At 40.0% G+C, this 17,273-nt stretch overlaps 2 protein-coding genes across 10 annotated transcripts in view; one reads left to right on the top strand and one right to left on the bottom strand.

The window, feature by feature from the left end:
• The window catches only part of KCNC1 (potassium voltage-gated channel subfamily C member 1), a 112,959-nt gene extending 109,938 nt beyond the window's left edge, over positions 1 to 3,021 (top strand). For 2 of the 3 annotated variants that reach the window (XM_064163587.1, XM_064163582.1), the window contains one exon: positions 957 to 3,021. In XM_064163587.1, coding sequence (XP_064019657.1) covers positions 957 to 1,138 — 182 coding nt within the window. In that variant the 3' untranslated portion in view covers positions 1,139 to 3,021. The remainder of the gene's footprint in view (positions 1 to 956) is intronic. The other variant, XM_064163583.1, reaches the window with a different exon arrangement.
• Positions 1 to 17,273, bottom strand: part of SERGEF (secretion regulating guanine nucleotide exchange factor) — a 144,048-nt gene that overhangs the window by 6,378 nt on the left and 120,397 nt on the right. The window lies entirely within an intron of this gene.

The raw sequence follows: 17,273 nt of genomic DNA, 5'->3' as shown, positions 1-17,273 counted from the left end.
GAGCGCAAGACTACACATCTTTGAAATTAATTTCATTTGGGAAAGTCCAATTTCTAGTTTCTCCTTCAATAGCAGTATCTTTCCCAAGGACAGCAAACAGAACAGCTGCACAGAGAACATCTAGTCTTTTCTACTCTCATTTCCTCAGCGTAACAGTATCTGAGACTTACAAAGTGGAATGGGGCAAGAATCCCGTTTATGGTAATACCACGTCTGAGAGTAGTGAAGGGCACTATAGCTCATTTGGCATGAAAACAGTGGGGGGGGGGGGGGGGGGGGGGGGAGTCCAACATACAGTGATACAGAGAAGTAGAGAAAGACATCATAAGAATGGCACTTATCAAAAAATCCCTCACCAGTTTCATACAAACATGCCGTGCATTTCCCTATGCACTGTTTCAAGCCTCAGGTAAATAGCTGAGCCTGCTCACTAGAGGTAATGTTATCTTGCTAATATACAGTGACAAAGGGAGTTTTGTTCTGTCCTCACAGGACATTACAAAACAAGAGCTGAATGCCTCACTGCACAAATTAACATGCATCTATTTTAAAGCATCATTCCATGTTACATCAAACAAGCCATGGCTTAGATTCAGGCTAGTTTATGGCAGATATTATTTTTTTCCTTCTCAGTTATGCATTACTGTTTTGAAGACAAAAGTACGGGGAAAATAGTTACAAAACTATATCCTAAGTTTTTTTTTTTTTTTAAAGATGCTTGCTTCCTTGAGCTGCTGCACCTTTACAGTTTCTGTGGCAAAACTGAAGTACATAAGATGGAAAGATTTGGTTTGCTGTGTGTAGGTATCAAGGAGAGAATTCAGTTGCCAAGTACTATCTGTTCATGTTTCTTTTTTCACAGGGAAACACAAATTGTACTTATGATTAAAACTCAGTGATGTTGCACAAAGTTTTTCTTTTGATTTTACTCAAATATGTCAATTCCTTCCCAACAGGAAAGCATCTCCAGCTCAACATAGAACAAAACCTGGGCTCACGGCTTTGTGCAAGACTGAACGTGTCTGGTCCACTGACAATACATGAGGATTATATCATACATGAAGCAGCTGCAGTGCAGAGAGGATTAAGCATTAAAGATGCCCTTTTTTACAGCTGTAGAAGACAAGAAAATCTTTAAATTTTGCTCTTTTAAGTACAAGACAAAAAAGTCTGACAAATTAGGTAATGGAGAAATTTTTCTTGAGGCTCTGAATGTGGTGGCACTGATGTGTCTGCTCCATCAGAATATCAGCCATGGCAGAGTGACATTCTTTCAGCACTTACATCCCTGCCTCTCAAAATGACAGGCATTAAATGTGTCACAGTGCTCTAACTTTGTATGACCAGAACTAGACAATCATGATCACATCACAGAGCCAGAGACTGCAGTCTCATGACCTTCTGAATGATGTGAAACAGAATGTACAGCAAATACCTTGCACGAAGTGCTTAGTAAGAGGTCATCCATCCAATATAAAATGGATGAATCAGTATGTGAAAGCACATCTAGCAGGGTGTGAGTCATTCAAGTGTCCCATGGAACATATGGGACCATGGCCATTTGCACCCATGTATGCTAGGTACGAAGCATTACCACCTCAAGTTTACACACATCTGAAACTGATGTGAATGATTATGCAAAGAAAAGGAGGGAAAGGCTGAAATTAATTCTGACCTTGAACATCCAAGAGCTAAAACTGATTAAAAAGTTCAGTGATGAAGGCAAAAGCAAGAATCTGACAAAACCCTCATTATAGTAGTTTTCAAAGCACTAAGCATATCATAGAGCAGAAGATAAAGACAGCAAGATGAGCAGCAGCATGCAGTTGAAATGGTGTTTCTGCCTACCTTCAGCCTACTGGCTGAAGTTAGAAATGAGATCTCAGTGGGCTGTCAGGGGCCCTCTCAAAAAAAGGAGCAACTAAGTGGAAAAGAATATTTTAGAAGTGTTTTGGTGCTTAGCATGTTTTACAAAGCAACTCTTTGTATCACACACTCGTCCATTTACAAGTAATGTTAAGGAAATTGTGCAGATCAGGCTATATATGGCTGTCCATCTTTGGCAGCTTGTGAAAAAACTTTATGAAGGAAAAAAAAAAAAGTAGAAAAATATTCAATATTATAACATCTGCCTACAATTTCTTCTTATCTGACTGCAATTCTTTTCCCCTGAAGGGCTGTTTGCACTGAAGAGAAGTGAGCATTCTGAGGTTTGTGTTCTGCAGAAAAGACAACTTCAGAGACAATTCTCTAACTCAGAATCAAGACATGTGTAAACCTTCTATATGAACATCTTCTGCAAAGTAGCTTTGTGTTTAAATGGGCTTTACTTTGCCCTTTGCTCTTTTATTTTCCCTTATTAATTTCAAAGCTGCATTTTGGTCAGGTTTCAAGACATACAATATGAATGTGCATTACTGTTGAACAAAGTCTAAAAATCTTGCTTTTTTATATTAAACAAGTGAAAGCTTTTTTCCCATGCTTAACAAGTAGTCTGTGGCAAAGTCCAGAAGTCATATGCTGAAGTGTTACATGCAAAGAGAAAAGTCCAAGAAGAAAATGGTCACTGAAGTGTCTGTTTCCTTCTTACTGATTGAACCAGTAGATTTTCCTTACAGCTACGCAAATGCTGCCTCAGAACAAAAGTAGATGCAACTCAACAGTGACGCTATTAGGATGCCTTTGCAAGGTTCCAAGTTGCAATCTTAGCATTACATGGTGACTCAGCTGACGGCTCACCTGCAAGCACCACCCTGCAGGTCTGATGGTAACAGCACTGCAATACATGTGTATTCCTGAGAACTTTAAAACACCTAGCTTGATACAAGCTATTGCATAGCTGTCGCTGGAGAGGTCAGGATGAACTAATGCTCCTTCTTGGGCAGGATTTGTGGACTACAATTCCTCTGTGCTGCAACCATTGTACCTGAGTTAACTTACTTGTATCTGGTTCAGGCGTGCCTATACCATACTGTACTGTATTGCAAGTGCACATCTAATAAAACTCCAGTGGGTCATGTGCCCTGTCTGTCTGCCTCAGTTTTTGTGCCTACTGTTACAGGAAACATTGTAGCTGCTACCATGTTGCAGTCTAAATGGGCTAACTCAGGATCTACTCACACATAAGAATGGTTGAGAGACATGAACACCCAGGGAAAAAAAAAAAGTAAATGACTTAGTAACAACCCTACGTTAACATTGCTACCAATGAACAGCACTGTTCCCCCCATCTCATATACATGGTGCATAGAATCAGTCAGGGTTGGAAGGGACCACAAGGATCATCTAGTCCAACCCCCTGCCATGGGCAGCGACACCCTATCCTAGATCAGGCTGCACACAGTCTCATCCAGCCTGGCCTTAAACATCTCCAGGGATGGAGACTCAACCACCTCCCTGGGCAACCCATTCCAGGCTCTCACCACTCTCATGGTGAAGAACTTCCTCCTCACGTCCAGCCTGAACCTACCTATCTCCAGCTTTGCTCCATTGCCCCTAGTCCTGTCAGTCCCTGATAGCCTAAAAAGTCCCTCCCTAGCTTTTTTGCAGGCCCCCTTCAGATACTGAAAGGCCACAATGAGGTCACCTTGGAGCCTCCTCTTGTCCAGCTTGAACAGCCCCAACTCTTTCAGTCTATCCTCATAGGAGAGGTGCTCCAGCCCTCTGATCATCCCCATGGCCCTTCTCTGGACATGCTCCAGCACATCCACATCCTTCTTGTAATGGGGGCTCCAGAACTGGATGCAGTACTCCAGGCGGGGTTTCACCAGAGCAGTTCTGTGCAATAATGACATCCCGTTCAAGGAAGAAAATAGATAGTTAACAGGGCTGTGAGAAAGGATAAAAACAAGCAAGGAAAGAAAAAAAAAAAAGAAATCCCAGGATTCAAACTTAAAACACAGACCTTGAAGAGCTGTAGTTCAAGTGTGTGCACTAAAGGCAAGTCATGTTTGCTCAAAGAAGAAAATGAAACACAATGTTTTCACCTTGGGTTGGCTTGACAGGGCTGGGGTTAACTTTCTATTGCAAGGAAATCAGTAGTTGAATAATGAAGAAAAACACTTTAAAAACCAACCAACACACACAAAAAAAAACGAACAACCCAAACCCCACACAAACCACAAACTGCAAAGTAATACCATCCTCAGTTTCATTTACAGGGCTATACATGGCTAAACCATTTCTCAGGTTTCAGAGAGGATTTTTGGTGTCTACTGTAAAGCAGAACACAAGTGTTCTAGGTGTTCCCATTTGTTAAGCATTAAGAAAAGACAAAAACTTCACCCAGTCAGAAAATTTACACAAAGTAGTGAGCCAAATAATGTCTATCAGAAAGATGACAAAAATTTTCTTTCCCAGGTAGCCAATTGCCATTATGGCCAGGAGCACAGGAATAACTCCTTCAGTATTTTTAGCTGTACATTTAGAGGTATAATTTATAGTTTAGAAAGTGCTCCAGGAAAGAGCAAGGAAAAAAAAAAAAAAACCAAAAAACAACCAAGAGAGAGAGAAAGAGAAAAAATATGTCAATATTGGATATAAAAGAACTAGTAGGAGAGTAGAATTTGTCAAGTATAATTAAACAATAAGGATCACACCATAAGAATTAAAGATAGTCAGGAAGCGAATCAGAACAGACAGCTTCAAAACATGAAGTGCCCAGAAGACAGGACTGGACCTGTTTCCCCAAACATCAGTTCAAAATCATATGTGACTCTTGAGTGAAGTCTGGAGGAATTGCTTGTTAGTATTAAGTGAATGAAGAGTTCTGCTATCAGTATCTGTTAAAAGCAAAGGGCAGTTTGCTTAGACAAAAGCAGATTTTGACATAATTTTCTAGTACAGAACTTTTCTGGACAAAATGTAAAGCAGTCTGCTAACTTCTGCCTTTTCATATCTGCATGTCGGGAAAATCCAGTCTATCATCCTTTACTTTTATTCACTAAATGATTTAACCACAAAATCATAACTCTTGTAAAGAAATATTGAGTTTCAATACTCAAATGGCAAAACCCAAGTGCTTTGAGTAACCTACAGGGCTAGAGAGACTCCAGCCCTGAAGTGGTATGCTGCACCTACAGTTGTGCAAACACTGCTTTTACAAAGGCAGACCATTCACCGGGGGAATAATCCTGCTGCACTGCCACATGGCTCCTCCACGTTTACTCTCAGCCTCTCCCATGGATCAGACAGCCATACGCTTACTCTTCACATCATCCTTGCCTCACATTCAAGAGAAGTGAGAAAGACTGGCCAAGAAATGCAGGCAGAATTTGGGCTGCTAATGAGGGCAAAATGCACCATTTGAGCCATTTTGATTAAGAATGGCAAATATAATCTCTGATACATACCATTTAAGGCATATATTGGGCACACATCACCACTATGTCTCCATCACTGTAAGATGCATCTTAATTCTGAACTGGGGGCACCTCCTTATGCAAAGGGAATGCATAAAGTCAGTCTTTGGAAGATGACAAGCACAAGAGAATGTCCCAAGATGAAAAGCCTCCTCCAATTAACACTGCAGATAAGTTTTCTGAAAGCTTCTGCCCTAGTATGTTTTTCTGGATCCTGGCAAAACAGTCACAGTGAAAACAGCATCTATGCATCAGGTGTGGAGATCTGAGGCTGGAAAGTAAAATCTGTCTTTGGCACAGTAACAAGAATAACAGCTGATGGGCAGAGCTTAAGAGGCACTGTGCCAACTCCAGAAGGTCAGAGGACCAGAATGGACAACACAAGCTGGGTCCCTGAGATGCCATTTGGCACTTTCCCATTCAATCCTCTGCATAACCTCAGAGAGAAGAGCAAACTATCTGGAATCAAGACAGGAATATCCAGCACCATTTTGGAAGGACTGTATCTGCTAGAGACCTAGGATAACAAAGTATTCTTCACAGAATGAAAAACAGCAACAACAAAACCCTCAACCTCTCTTAACTCTACCTATGGAAGAATACTTGACTACATGAAGAACACAAGATTTTCATTATTGATTTGAAGGGATTTGAAACACTGGAGATATGGAGTCTCCTTCATGCATTTGCCTCACTGTTCTTCTCTGAATTCAAAAGAATCCTTCCAGCAGACTTTTACCTATCTCTTCCTCTCCACTGTCTACTGATATCTGACTAGCTCTGACAGTTTAAAGCAGACAAATCTTGCCCTAGCTGACCAGTCCAAGCTACTTTACAAACTTGTCAGCAGACACTGAGCTTTCTGAAAAGTCAGATACTTCAAAGGCAAAATCAGAAATCCACTGACATTTGAAGTACCCCCCAAATCTTTATACAATTTTAAGAACTGTATTCTTCAAAAATGTCATGCATACAGATCAGCACTGCATTATGTGCCACTTCTACACAGTTTTACTGCATCTTTGGTACCCAGGTGGTTCAAATAGTCACCATAGGAAAGGAAATGAAGCAAAGTCTTGATTCAGAACCAGTTGGGTATAATTAAAAGGAACTTCATAAATGTATTCAGCTACCTGATAGATTAAATTTGTTCCCAGTTTCTGCATGAGAATGTATATTGCTATGGAGAAAAACATTACACTTCAGTAATTTCTTAGGAATTTGGAATTATTTTTATGCCTAAGTAGTAGCTCTTTATTGTTTAGAACTGTCTTTAAATCGTTTTGTTGAAATATGGTTCCATTGATTTCAGCAGCTGTGATTTTCAACACCTTCTCTCCTTGCTGAAAGGTTGCTGATGGAACTGTTGACTTTCTGGCATGAAAAGCCATCTTTTTCAGAAACTTCTTAGAAGATCCTGGTAATTCATTAGTTTACAGTTCTCCCACTGCTTTATTTTATTATTTCTTTAATCAGGTTGTATATGGAGAGATTGTTTGGTCAGATTTTTTTTTTTATTATTACAAAGCTCTCTCAGGCAGACATATTTCTTGCTCTCCTGCTCTCTCTGCAAGACATGCTTTTTGGATGGTTTTGCTACTTAGATTCCTCCCTCCCCTCCAGAGGACAATTAAGTAATGAGAACTCTGTATTCATTCCGAAGCATAATTCTACTTTTGAAGACTTTATTTGACTAACATGACACTGACCACAACTTTTCACCTACAAGGCAATGTAAGTCAAGTTCAGCCTCATATCAGCACGCACTAGCTAGACCCTAAGTGCCCCAGGAGCTGCAAAAGTTACTTAACTGACAGTATGATTAGGTAACCAGTTATCCTTCAGGCTGTCTGCATGGATGACTTCAAAGCTGCTTCTCCAACTCGTACTCAGCAAAGGTCTTAACAGGATTTAAGCAGTGGAGGCAAGGCTTGATGGCAATGGCAAAGTGACCAATTGCTTCTTGAAATGAGAAAAGAAGCCATGAGGAAAGAAGTTTGACTGGAATCGAGAGCAAAAACCTGAGTCATGACTAATTCCCCCATTTCCAGCTATCAGTTTCTGTTACTAACACATTGCTTCACTTGCCCTGTGACTCTAAACCTTCTTATTATAGAGGAAGAATTATCTTGCACAAAGCAAAAATATAATCCTCCTTTCTGAGCTCTCAAGGGATCTGCTCAGTCTTTCCTTCCCAATGAACAGCAGAAACATTACAAGAAGCAGCAGACAGAGAGGGGGAGTGAATCTCTTGAGTGCTGCCTGCATTACTGGCCAAAGGTTGGTCACTGACCCTCCAGTTTCTACATTTTCCCACCTTGTTTTGAATATTTTAGCTAGTTGGTTAGCACTTTAAGCCACAGAACACCTTTTACTACATGGTCTGAATTCACCTTGAACCCATAGATGTTGTGGATTAATGAAAACAAATATTAAAAAAAAATAATCTCTGTATTAAACTATCCATGAGACTAGATTCACATTGCTCTGTAAACCTGGAACTTTAGAGTAAAGTGAATAAAAACCCTGCAGTGAAGTCATTATTGAGTCCTGGAATCTTGGATCATCCAGGTACTCATAATATATTTGGAAATGAGCATTCAAATTTAACATAAGACGAGAAATCAAGTACTTAACTGTCCTTTCTCACATGGTGACTGATATGAAATAAACTTGTCCTAATGTATTCTGTCACAAAAAGAACTAGGTACAGAGCAGCATGTTAAAAGCCATTTTGGGGTTCCTGAATGCCTATGAGAGACAAAAACTATTCCTAAGAGGCAGGTTTGATGCCAACATTTGTGCTTTACAGAAGATCAGCAGCATTCTGTGAGTGCAACATACCTGTCTGTATGCAGGAGCATGCCTCTTTAAAAGTCTCTCTTTTCCCAGAGCTAAGAGATACTGTGAACTGAGATTCTTTTTAATTAATTTTAGTACTTATTTCTTATCTTCATCTCCCCCTGCAAAACACGACTTTCACCTCTTTTTCATGCTATCCTCAACTGCTGCATGAAGACAGTATTAGCTGCAAGAATATCAGAGCGACCTAGAATCTGCTCTGTACCTGCACACCAGCACTGTCTCTTCCAATCTTTCTCTTCCAATCAAGGACTTTATAGAATTGCAGGTGGTTTACTTTCTGTGCAGGAAGCTTAAGAGCTGCACTATGTAACTATAGCAACGATTACTGAGAAGGCTCCTGATTTTTATTGACATGCCTCAACCTCACAGAAAAAAATATACAAATGGAGAAATAGAAAATCAAACATCCCAAAGGCCAAAAGAAAATACTGTGGTGATCTGAATATCTCATTGCTTAAATATTTCCCCAATGCTAATTTGTTTCTTTTACTGTATAACACAATTTAAACAGTAATTTAAGTGTCTACAATGCCAACCAGAAGATGTGCATTGCTGCACTTCACAAAGATTCATCACTGAGAAACTGACACTACACAAATGAAGAGAAGAAATAAGGCACACACAATTTTTCTTAGAGAGTAATAAACATTTGCATAAGGCTATACTGAATTATTCATCTCCTACAGATGAGACAAAAGATGCAACTTTCTAAGGAGCCTTACCAGGCATTTGCTGTTCTCACAGCAGCTGAGAAATGTATGAAAACGATACTGAGATGCTCTGTCCTAGTCTTAAAAATCTATGACAGACAATTTGGCATTCCAAATCCAGTAAAATAGAAACATGGAATTGTTTGGGTTGGAAAAGACCTCTACTAAGATCATCGAGTCTAACCCTCAACACAACACCACTATGGCCATTAAACTATGTTCCCAAGTGCCATGCCAACGCATTTCTTCAAACATCTCCAGGCACAGTGACTCCACCATCTCCCTGTGCAACATATTCCAATATCTGACCACCCTTTCAGGAAAGAATTTTTTCCTAATATCCAATCTGAACCTCCCCTGATGCAATTCCAGGCCATTTCCTCTTGTTCTGCCACCTGATATTAGAAAGAAGAAACCAACACCAGCCTCACTATGACCTCCATTTAGGGGAGCTGTAGAGAACAATGACATTTCCCCTCAGCCTCCTTTTCTTCTGACTAAACAACCTTAATTCCCTTAGTCTCATGAGACATCCCAGACCCTTCACCAGCTTTGTTGTCCTTCTCTGGACACACTCCAGCACCTCAACATCTTCTTGAAGTGAGCAGTTCAAAACTGAAGACCAGGATTCGAGGTGGGGCCTTACCAGTGCTTAGTACACTTCCTCACTCCTGCTGGCCACACCATTCCTGATACAGGCCAGGATGCTGTTAGCCTTTTTGGTCACCTGAGCACACTGCTGGCTCATGTCAACTAGAGCCTTTCCTTCATCCACAAAGCAAGTCACCTTGCCATAGGAGGAGATTAGAATTATCAAACAGGACCTGCCGTTTGTGAACCCATTCTGAATAGTTTCAAATGTGCAGAAAAATATGAATATGATGCAGTCTGAAACATCCTTAAGTATCCTGGAAAGCTACCAAATTGCTTACATTGAGCTTGAAAATGCCACCTTTAAATGTGTTCCCAAGGCCATGATCCACAGTGCTGGAAAATTGATCCTTGCTAACAACCACCATTTACAGCCTTAACCTTTACTACATTACTTCAATTGTCTCCAACATCTCCAATATGAATCAAAACCACTTCCAAAGATCTTAACAGTAACAACCAGGTCAAGAACTATTTCTGCTATACTCTTGACCTTATTGACAAAATGCATTTCCATGGTCACAGGAAGCACCAGTTCTGCAGTCAATGAATCAGACTGGAATGCTTCATCCCAGTTGCCAGTTATTTCTCATTTTCAGCTCTGCTGCCATATTTTTTTGTCTACAAAAACACAACAATCCCAACTAGTTTTTTAATTCTCTTGAGCATCCAAACAAAAAATATTTAATAGTAAGGTTTAAGGAAAGCTACTGAGCTGTTAATATAGCTCTTCTGAATTTAATACTATTGCAGTACACAATGCAATCTAGGTTGCCTGGAAAAGAGGAAAATGATGTGTTGCTATGGAAACAGGAAGGCACATGTTTAGATTGCTCATCCCTGAAGAACTGCCCTACCAGTATGTTTAAGTTTAATAAAAAATTAATCAGTAATTAGAATAAAGTGAATTTTACCTCCTGTTTGACATCAGAACTTTGATTCAGACACTGTCAAGCTCTTTTAATGTTCCCTGCATCCAACTATGCCCTACAACATTAGAAATGAATTTATGCACAAACAAAAATTTCACTGTACACTTACCTAGTTCAGATACTTAAAATGATTATCTCACCCAGCAATGGATACCAGGGTCTCAATTTAAAGTTTTGTGCATGTAGGAATGCGCTTTTTAATTAATTGATGCACCATAACTCCCTCCTAAAAAATAACCAAACAGCCAAGAAGACAAAACAACTTATTACTGGCTTAAGGCCAGCAACCAGAGATATACCCATAGAAAATGTGACAACTACCCCCAGTACAGGAGTTGTCACTCACATATTCCCTTTAACATCTCCTGTTTCCTAAAAATTATCATTTCTAGCTTACTATGATTCACCTGCAGAGAGATCTTCCAAAATACCGTGGCTCATGAAATAAAAATGCATTTCCAGACAGCCAAACAGAAAACAGGCCCTGTTGTTTGCTGGCAACACTCCACTTATTTCACCATTGTAATAGCAGAGATTCTGGCTCCAAATGTGCAGCCATTAATCACCCAAACGGTTAACTCTGTCAGTACACCTATTTGCTAATAGATTGGGAAGTCAATAAACAAGACTTTGTTTACCAATACATTGATGCATTTTTTTATAAATAAGTCAGTTAAGGGTATCAGAGTATGGTAATAACCAATTAATAAGCTTCATAGTCTGGATCACAAATAAGAAAGCAAAGCTGAAAAGATAAGAAATCCATATTGTGAACAAAAGGTACATAACAGATTCATTTTTAATTTAGTCATACTTCATAAATTATTCTTTTCAGAATTCCAGTTAATTTCCACTAATGTACACAGTATTTCTCTGTTCAGTGTTCCACACAGAAGGACTCCAGTGTCCACTCTGATAGAAAACCCAACTCCCACACCTACCAACCATGAATCTTTACTATACTGATCTGGAAACAAACTATTAGTCAAGTCAATGTCAGAGATGATGTGTGACAACAGAAGCAATAGGCCCTTTAAAGGGGCCACACAGATCTGCACATGCAGCATGAGAGATTCAAAGTAGGGGTGACTTTCTACACACTGCTCCTAGAATACACCAGCACTTTCAAGGAAGACACCTAGAAAACCCCTGATACTAACCTCCTACTTAATTGTACAAGAATTTTAAGGTGTTTGTTACTTTAAAATAAAACTTAAACCACAGTGATTTCCTCAAAGAGGAGGAACAATGCTCCCATTTCCTCTTCTGGGCTTTGTAATTAATATGAACAGTTAATAATCACAGGCACAATCTCCTCCAAAGTATATTTTGCAAATATGGGTTTAAAAAATATACTGGGGTTTTTTTTAAACGCTATGTTATTTTTCACTCTCAATGCACACATTTCTTCATCTAAGGTAGCCACTGTGATATTTTGAAGGATTTATTTGCTTGCAGATAGACAGATTATATTTATTCACATTGAAAAATTCTTATCATACAATGCCAGTGTTAGTTGTTATTTAATCACCTTTTCTAAGGTGATATCTTATACTAGGGATAGCAGCTCAGCTCAGAATCACACATTGTCTGGGAAGGCTCACACACAGTACACACATATTGTTCCCACTCCAACCATATAAAAAGCCAGTTTTATCAGCAGAATAAAACACAGTCAAATCTCTCAACATTTCACTAAATAAGTATGCTAATTTACCCCTTCACCAATAAAAAACACTCTCAGCAATACAGATCTCAGGGGCTTAATAAGATAGCATTTCATTCCTGTTAGTTTTTAGGCACTGGCTGTTCCCTGGGCACCTGCACAGGCTACCAAACGATTTCCAATGTCCTGCCATCCAGGCATACCTCCCCTGAGCATCAGTAAGAGTTGCAACAGTGCTAGGTATGGCTTTCAGCAGAGAACATTTTGGAGACAAACAGCTTAGGGAAAACAGAGAACAACAGAAAGCCATCTGGGGTCTTCAAGAAGGTTTCTTTCAGATGTGACAATTCAGCTAATTAATGGCTAACATGGCTTTTGGTGCCCAAAACCCAGAGTGTGGCTTCATTGTTCTCCTTTTTTTCATGACTGTATCTTAAACGGAACTTTGTTCTGATTAGAACTTTCATCCATCCCAGACAGGAACAGCCTCAGAACATGGAGTAATTTAATTTGATCCTCTGGATTTCTCCTGCTCCAGCCTTTGCTTGAGTACTTACCACTACACTGCTCCTGTGCCTTGAGATTATTGCACTGCTGTGATACTCTTTGCACCAAGCACTGCATGCAGAGAAACTACTGGCTGCAACTGGGTAATCTAAGGCAACCTGAAGTTTGCTTATCTCAACCAAATTTCCCATTTTCCCAAACTCACAGGATCTTGCTTTTCCTCCACCAGCACTTTTCTGCAGACAACTCTCCTTTGCTGAAATAACTCTATGTGACTCTGCGAAAAATATCCTATGCACTATACAGCTCCAAAATATATCTTTTTCAAAGACAGTTTTCAGCATTTTCCTTCTTTAAAAAAAACCAAAACTTAAAATCCACAGACAAAGCTAATTTCTGCAGATGAAGTAATATATATCATATGAACTATGCAGACTGGCTTTCTCACTGGACACCAAAGGGCTGTTATGATTCAGAAATTATGTTCTAATATTTAGATTTCCACAAGCTACAGATATGCTGATACAAGATCAAACGTCAGAAGGATGATCTATTCTAAGATGCATCAGAAGAAAGCCAACAACTCACTCTGAAATCAGGTCCTGCTTCTGTCTATGGGAATTTGACAGATTTCAGTCAGTTGAGGCAGAAAAGATTGCCAAAAAGGAATCCACCAGTACGGTGCAGCTTTCAAGCAATCGTGAGGAAGCACCATACTGTCACTTCCTTTGTCCTTGGTGGAAAATGCAAGTAATAGTAAACTGCTTTATTTATACACATTGGGCCCCTTTGTCCTCATTTCTATTTTCTAAGTACAGTTTATACCCAGATTCACATTCTGCACCACTCGACTACATCCAGGAAATTTACTCTTCAGTGTAGTTTTTGCCTCCTCTAAAATTTGTTGGACCTGGGATTTGACAAGCTCCTAATAGCTCAGGGGATCAAAACCAAGATGGGTTTGTTTTGGGAGGTGGTTATTTTTCCTTTGTTTCTTAAGGAAATAAACCTTTATGCTGGTTCTGGACTTAAACACTGCATCGAGAACAGTGTGACAACTGGGGAAAACAAGATCTACAGTGTCAGCCACTTACATGTGTTCACAAGTAGTCACCATCTGTTTGGTAGTCCCAGAAGTCAGCAGCTCGTATCACAAAAAGCACTGTCACACTAAACACCCTGCTGATATGGAGACCACAGAGTGAGGGACAGAGCCTGCTAACTGCTGAGCCATCAGGTTATTCCCTTAAAATAATTCAGCAAAGAACCACTAAAGGATAGTTTTTCAAGGTCTTTTCCTTCTCTTCCTTTTCCCAATACAGTTTTCTCATTGATGATGAAACTGCTGCAACTCACATTGTATAAATCTGCTAACCTACAATTTTACAAACTTGCAAGCCTACAAATGTCTCTTATTGCACATGTCTGCAAGAATGAGTTTATGCTGAGAGAAAGGAAAAAAACACAGAAAAAAAAGGTTTTAGTCCCTGTCAAATTAAGCCATTTGTCCTTTATGCAGTACAACAACTGATGGTTGATTGAGTGAAATGGGACTTAGGAGTAATTTCTGAGTAGCCAAGAGGATTGTCTCCTGGGCTTTCATAGAGAAACAATCCAAATCTTTGCTGTCCAGGAGGATGCAGTTTGCTTTCTCCAACTTAACTGGCTTAGGTACATGTGTGTGTGGAAGCTCTGTCCTTCACACTCTGTCTACACCTAAGGGCATAAACACTGCAATGGGCTCATCATAACCATGTGGTTCAAGCTCTGATCCTAAGAGAAATAAATTTCTGATGACCAACCTGACAGCACATGATCACAACATAACTAGTCCCAGTGAGGGACTGGCACCTGTGAAACTGTAAAAAAAAAAAAAAAAAAAAAAAGTCATCTCCAATGGGAAAAGTTATAAACTCAAAAGTGATGACCTGCTCACTTCTCCATGCATACCTGCCTATTCGAAATGTATGTATGTACATATATGCTCCAATCAAAATGTGGATTTATCAAACCATTATTCCTTGGTACAGCATTTTATGTACCTTAAAAGAAGCTAGAAATTGTTCATATCTGCATTATTTGTGACATTTTGGACTTCTATTTATAAATCTTATCATGTTGATTTGTTTCCCAAGAACGAAAGGGCCTTACAAGCTCTAGCCTAACACTTGGGTTGATCTTGTCAGCAGAGATGATGATGATTAGTATTTGCATTCTACAGCTCCCTCCAGCAGATAAGCAGATTTCTGTTTTTACAGAAATACACTAATTATTTTTATGCTATCTATATACTTTTTTTTTCCCCTAAACCTAGTTCTGGAGCACTTAAATCTGCTCCTAAGAGTAGAATGAAAACTTTCCTATGCATGCAGTTCCTTCTTTAGCAATTACTATTTTACAGATGAACTGCAAAGTCTCCATTTTCCCTTCTCCCTTTCCAGTCTTTTAAAAAGAACCACACAGCGGACTCCGCTCATTGGAAGGATCACTGAATGTAACTATCTCAGCAATGAGAACCTAATTGCTCAAAAGCTGTAGCCCAGCAACTTCAGAAGTGTCGACATGGATATATAAGCAGAGGATCCTGGAAAAGCCTTCAAGATTGTTCTGCCAAGTTCTACATTTTGATTTCTACATTTTGATCAACTGAGCTCTCAGCTCCTAAGCCAACCACAACAGCAGACAGCTCATGCAATCAAAATTTGCTCTGAACTAAAGGTCATAGCATAACCGCACTAATGCTATGTCTCTTTTGGTAGTATCAAAAGGACTTCTGGTGGGAATATCCAACACCATATTCCAAATATTCATCAGTAGAATGCAACCAAGTAACAATGGCAAAAGCCAATCATTAGTAATTCAGAAGCCATTTTTATGTTGACACAGTAAGAAAGCCACTGCTCTTCACATTGACACAAGGGCTGGGTTGCCAGGGAGCTCAGAACGATAGGAGACCACCACAGGAACAGTGTCATGTTTCTCCAGAGAGCTGCCCACAAAATCTTTCATTGCCTCGTGCACTGGCCTGCCCTCCAGGCACCATTGCCATACTTTCCTTTCTGTGGTTACATCTGAGCCTTTATCTTAAAACTGTTTTCAGGGCTACACAGAGAGCACAAAGAAAGATGATTCCGTATGGTCAAACCCAAAGGAGAGAAGACAACCCAAAGGTAGGCAGTCAAATACAGGCTCTGAAGCATTAGGGGTAGCCAGAGCAGCTTCACAGTTAGACCTCCCTGGATAGAGACAGACTGCACAGAACTGACAATGAGCAAGCAGAAGTTTAACAACATAGTATTAGCAGCAGGAGACAAGCAGGCTTTCTTTACGCTGCAGGGGATCAGAGATAATTCAGAAAATAGAGAGAGATTCAATTAAATATAGTAAATTAAAGGGAAATCAAGAGAAAAATTGGGGTTGATCTGCTATGCACATGGCATTCTCACTGACAGTCAAGCAGACAACAAGATTTTTACATTTCAGAGTGCTCCAGAAATGAGCAGCACCCAGAAGCTCAGCAGATGGCCTTGAAAAAATGGCCTGCCCAGTGGGAGATGAGTCCTTTCAAAATAACTGGAACAGTCTCTAGCTATCAAGCAACCACCAGCAAAAGAGGTGAATTTGTTTCACAGCATTTCCTCTGGTACAGCCCAAATTTTCTCTGCTCATTTCTGTATCCTCAATTATAATACCATTCTTTTCCCCTTAAGTGGTCTTGCAGTTCACAGCAGGTTAAAAGAGCACAAAAGCACTCAATAATTCAGTCTCAGACATGCATCTCAATCTGCATCTCCAGGGCTCTGACATGGCAGCACCGAAAAAGCCTGTTGCTTCCCTTGACACTCAAGGACAGTGGGATATCTTGGTCTCTGCATTTGTATTCCCTGCCACTGCACTGGCCTGGCCTTTATCCTTGCTCCCCCAAGCACAGACATCATCTCATCACTGGAGAGATGACCCGTGAGCAAACTGCACTGCAGCCTGCATTAGCTGGGAACTGAGACCAAGGTGAGGGAAACAACATGTAACAAAGCTACACTAACAACAGACGTGTGCAGCTCTTGACATGCCTGGATATAGATACATATTCTCTCTGTTGCAAGAAGGGCTCACCAACAGATGCATAATGCCACTGCAATCTCCTAAACCACACTTTGCCTCTGCTTCATGTGCAGTACGAGACTGCAGGCTCATTCACTTTAAAAAAAAATAAATTGAAAGAATGATATATTGGTAGCAAAACGTTTTCCTTTGCCTGCTGCAAATTTGGTATCTCTCACTGACCAAAAACACAGAAAAGAATGTATCTGGGAGAGAAAAGATAAGGCTTTGCTAACAGTCTCATTTTCATTAGGAAGTGAAGGGGGCCCTCTTTGAAAGAAAAGGCAGAGGAGATAGAGATAAGATCAGAGATGGTGAAAAGGCATTCATAAAGGGCAAGAGAGAGAGAGAGGAGGAAATCACTCACAGGTACAGACAAGATCAAACGGCAGCATATCAGTTGCAGCCATATATCCTTGGGAAAAAACACTGCAGGATGAACAGGCAACACAGCACCATGCTGTGAGGAGTGCTGGTCTCC

The sequence above is a fragment of the Pogoniulus pusillus genome, chromosome 24 (assembly GCF_015220805.1).
Source record: "Pogoniulus pusillus isolate bPogPus1 chromosome 24, bPogPus1.pri, whole genome shotgun sequence".
Lineage (NCBI taxonomy): Eukaryota > Metazoa > Chordata > Aves > Piciformes > Lybiidae > Pogoniulus > Pogoniulus pusillus.
The sequence above is the reverse complement of the archived record's forward strand: the minus strand, read 5'-3'. Positions and strand labels throughout refer to the sequence as shown.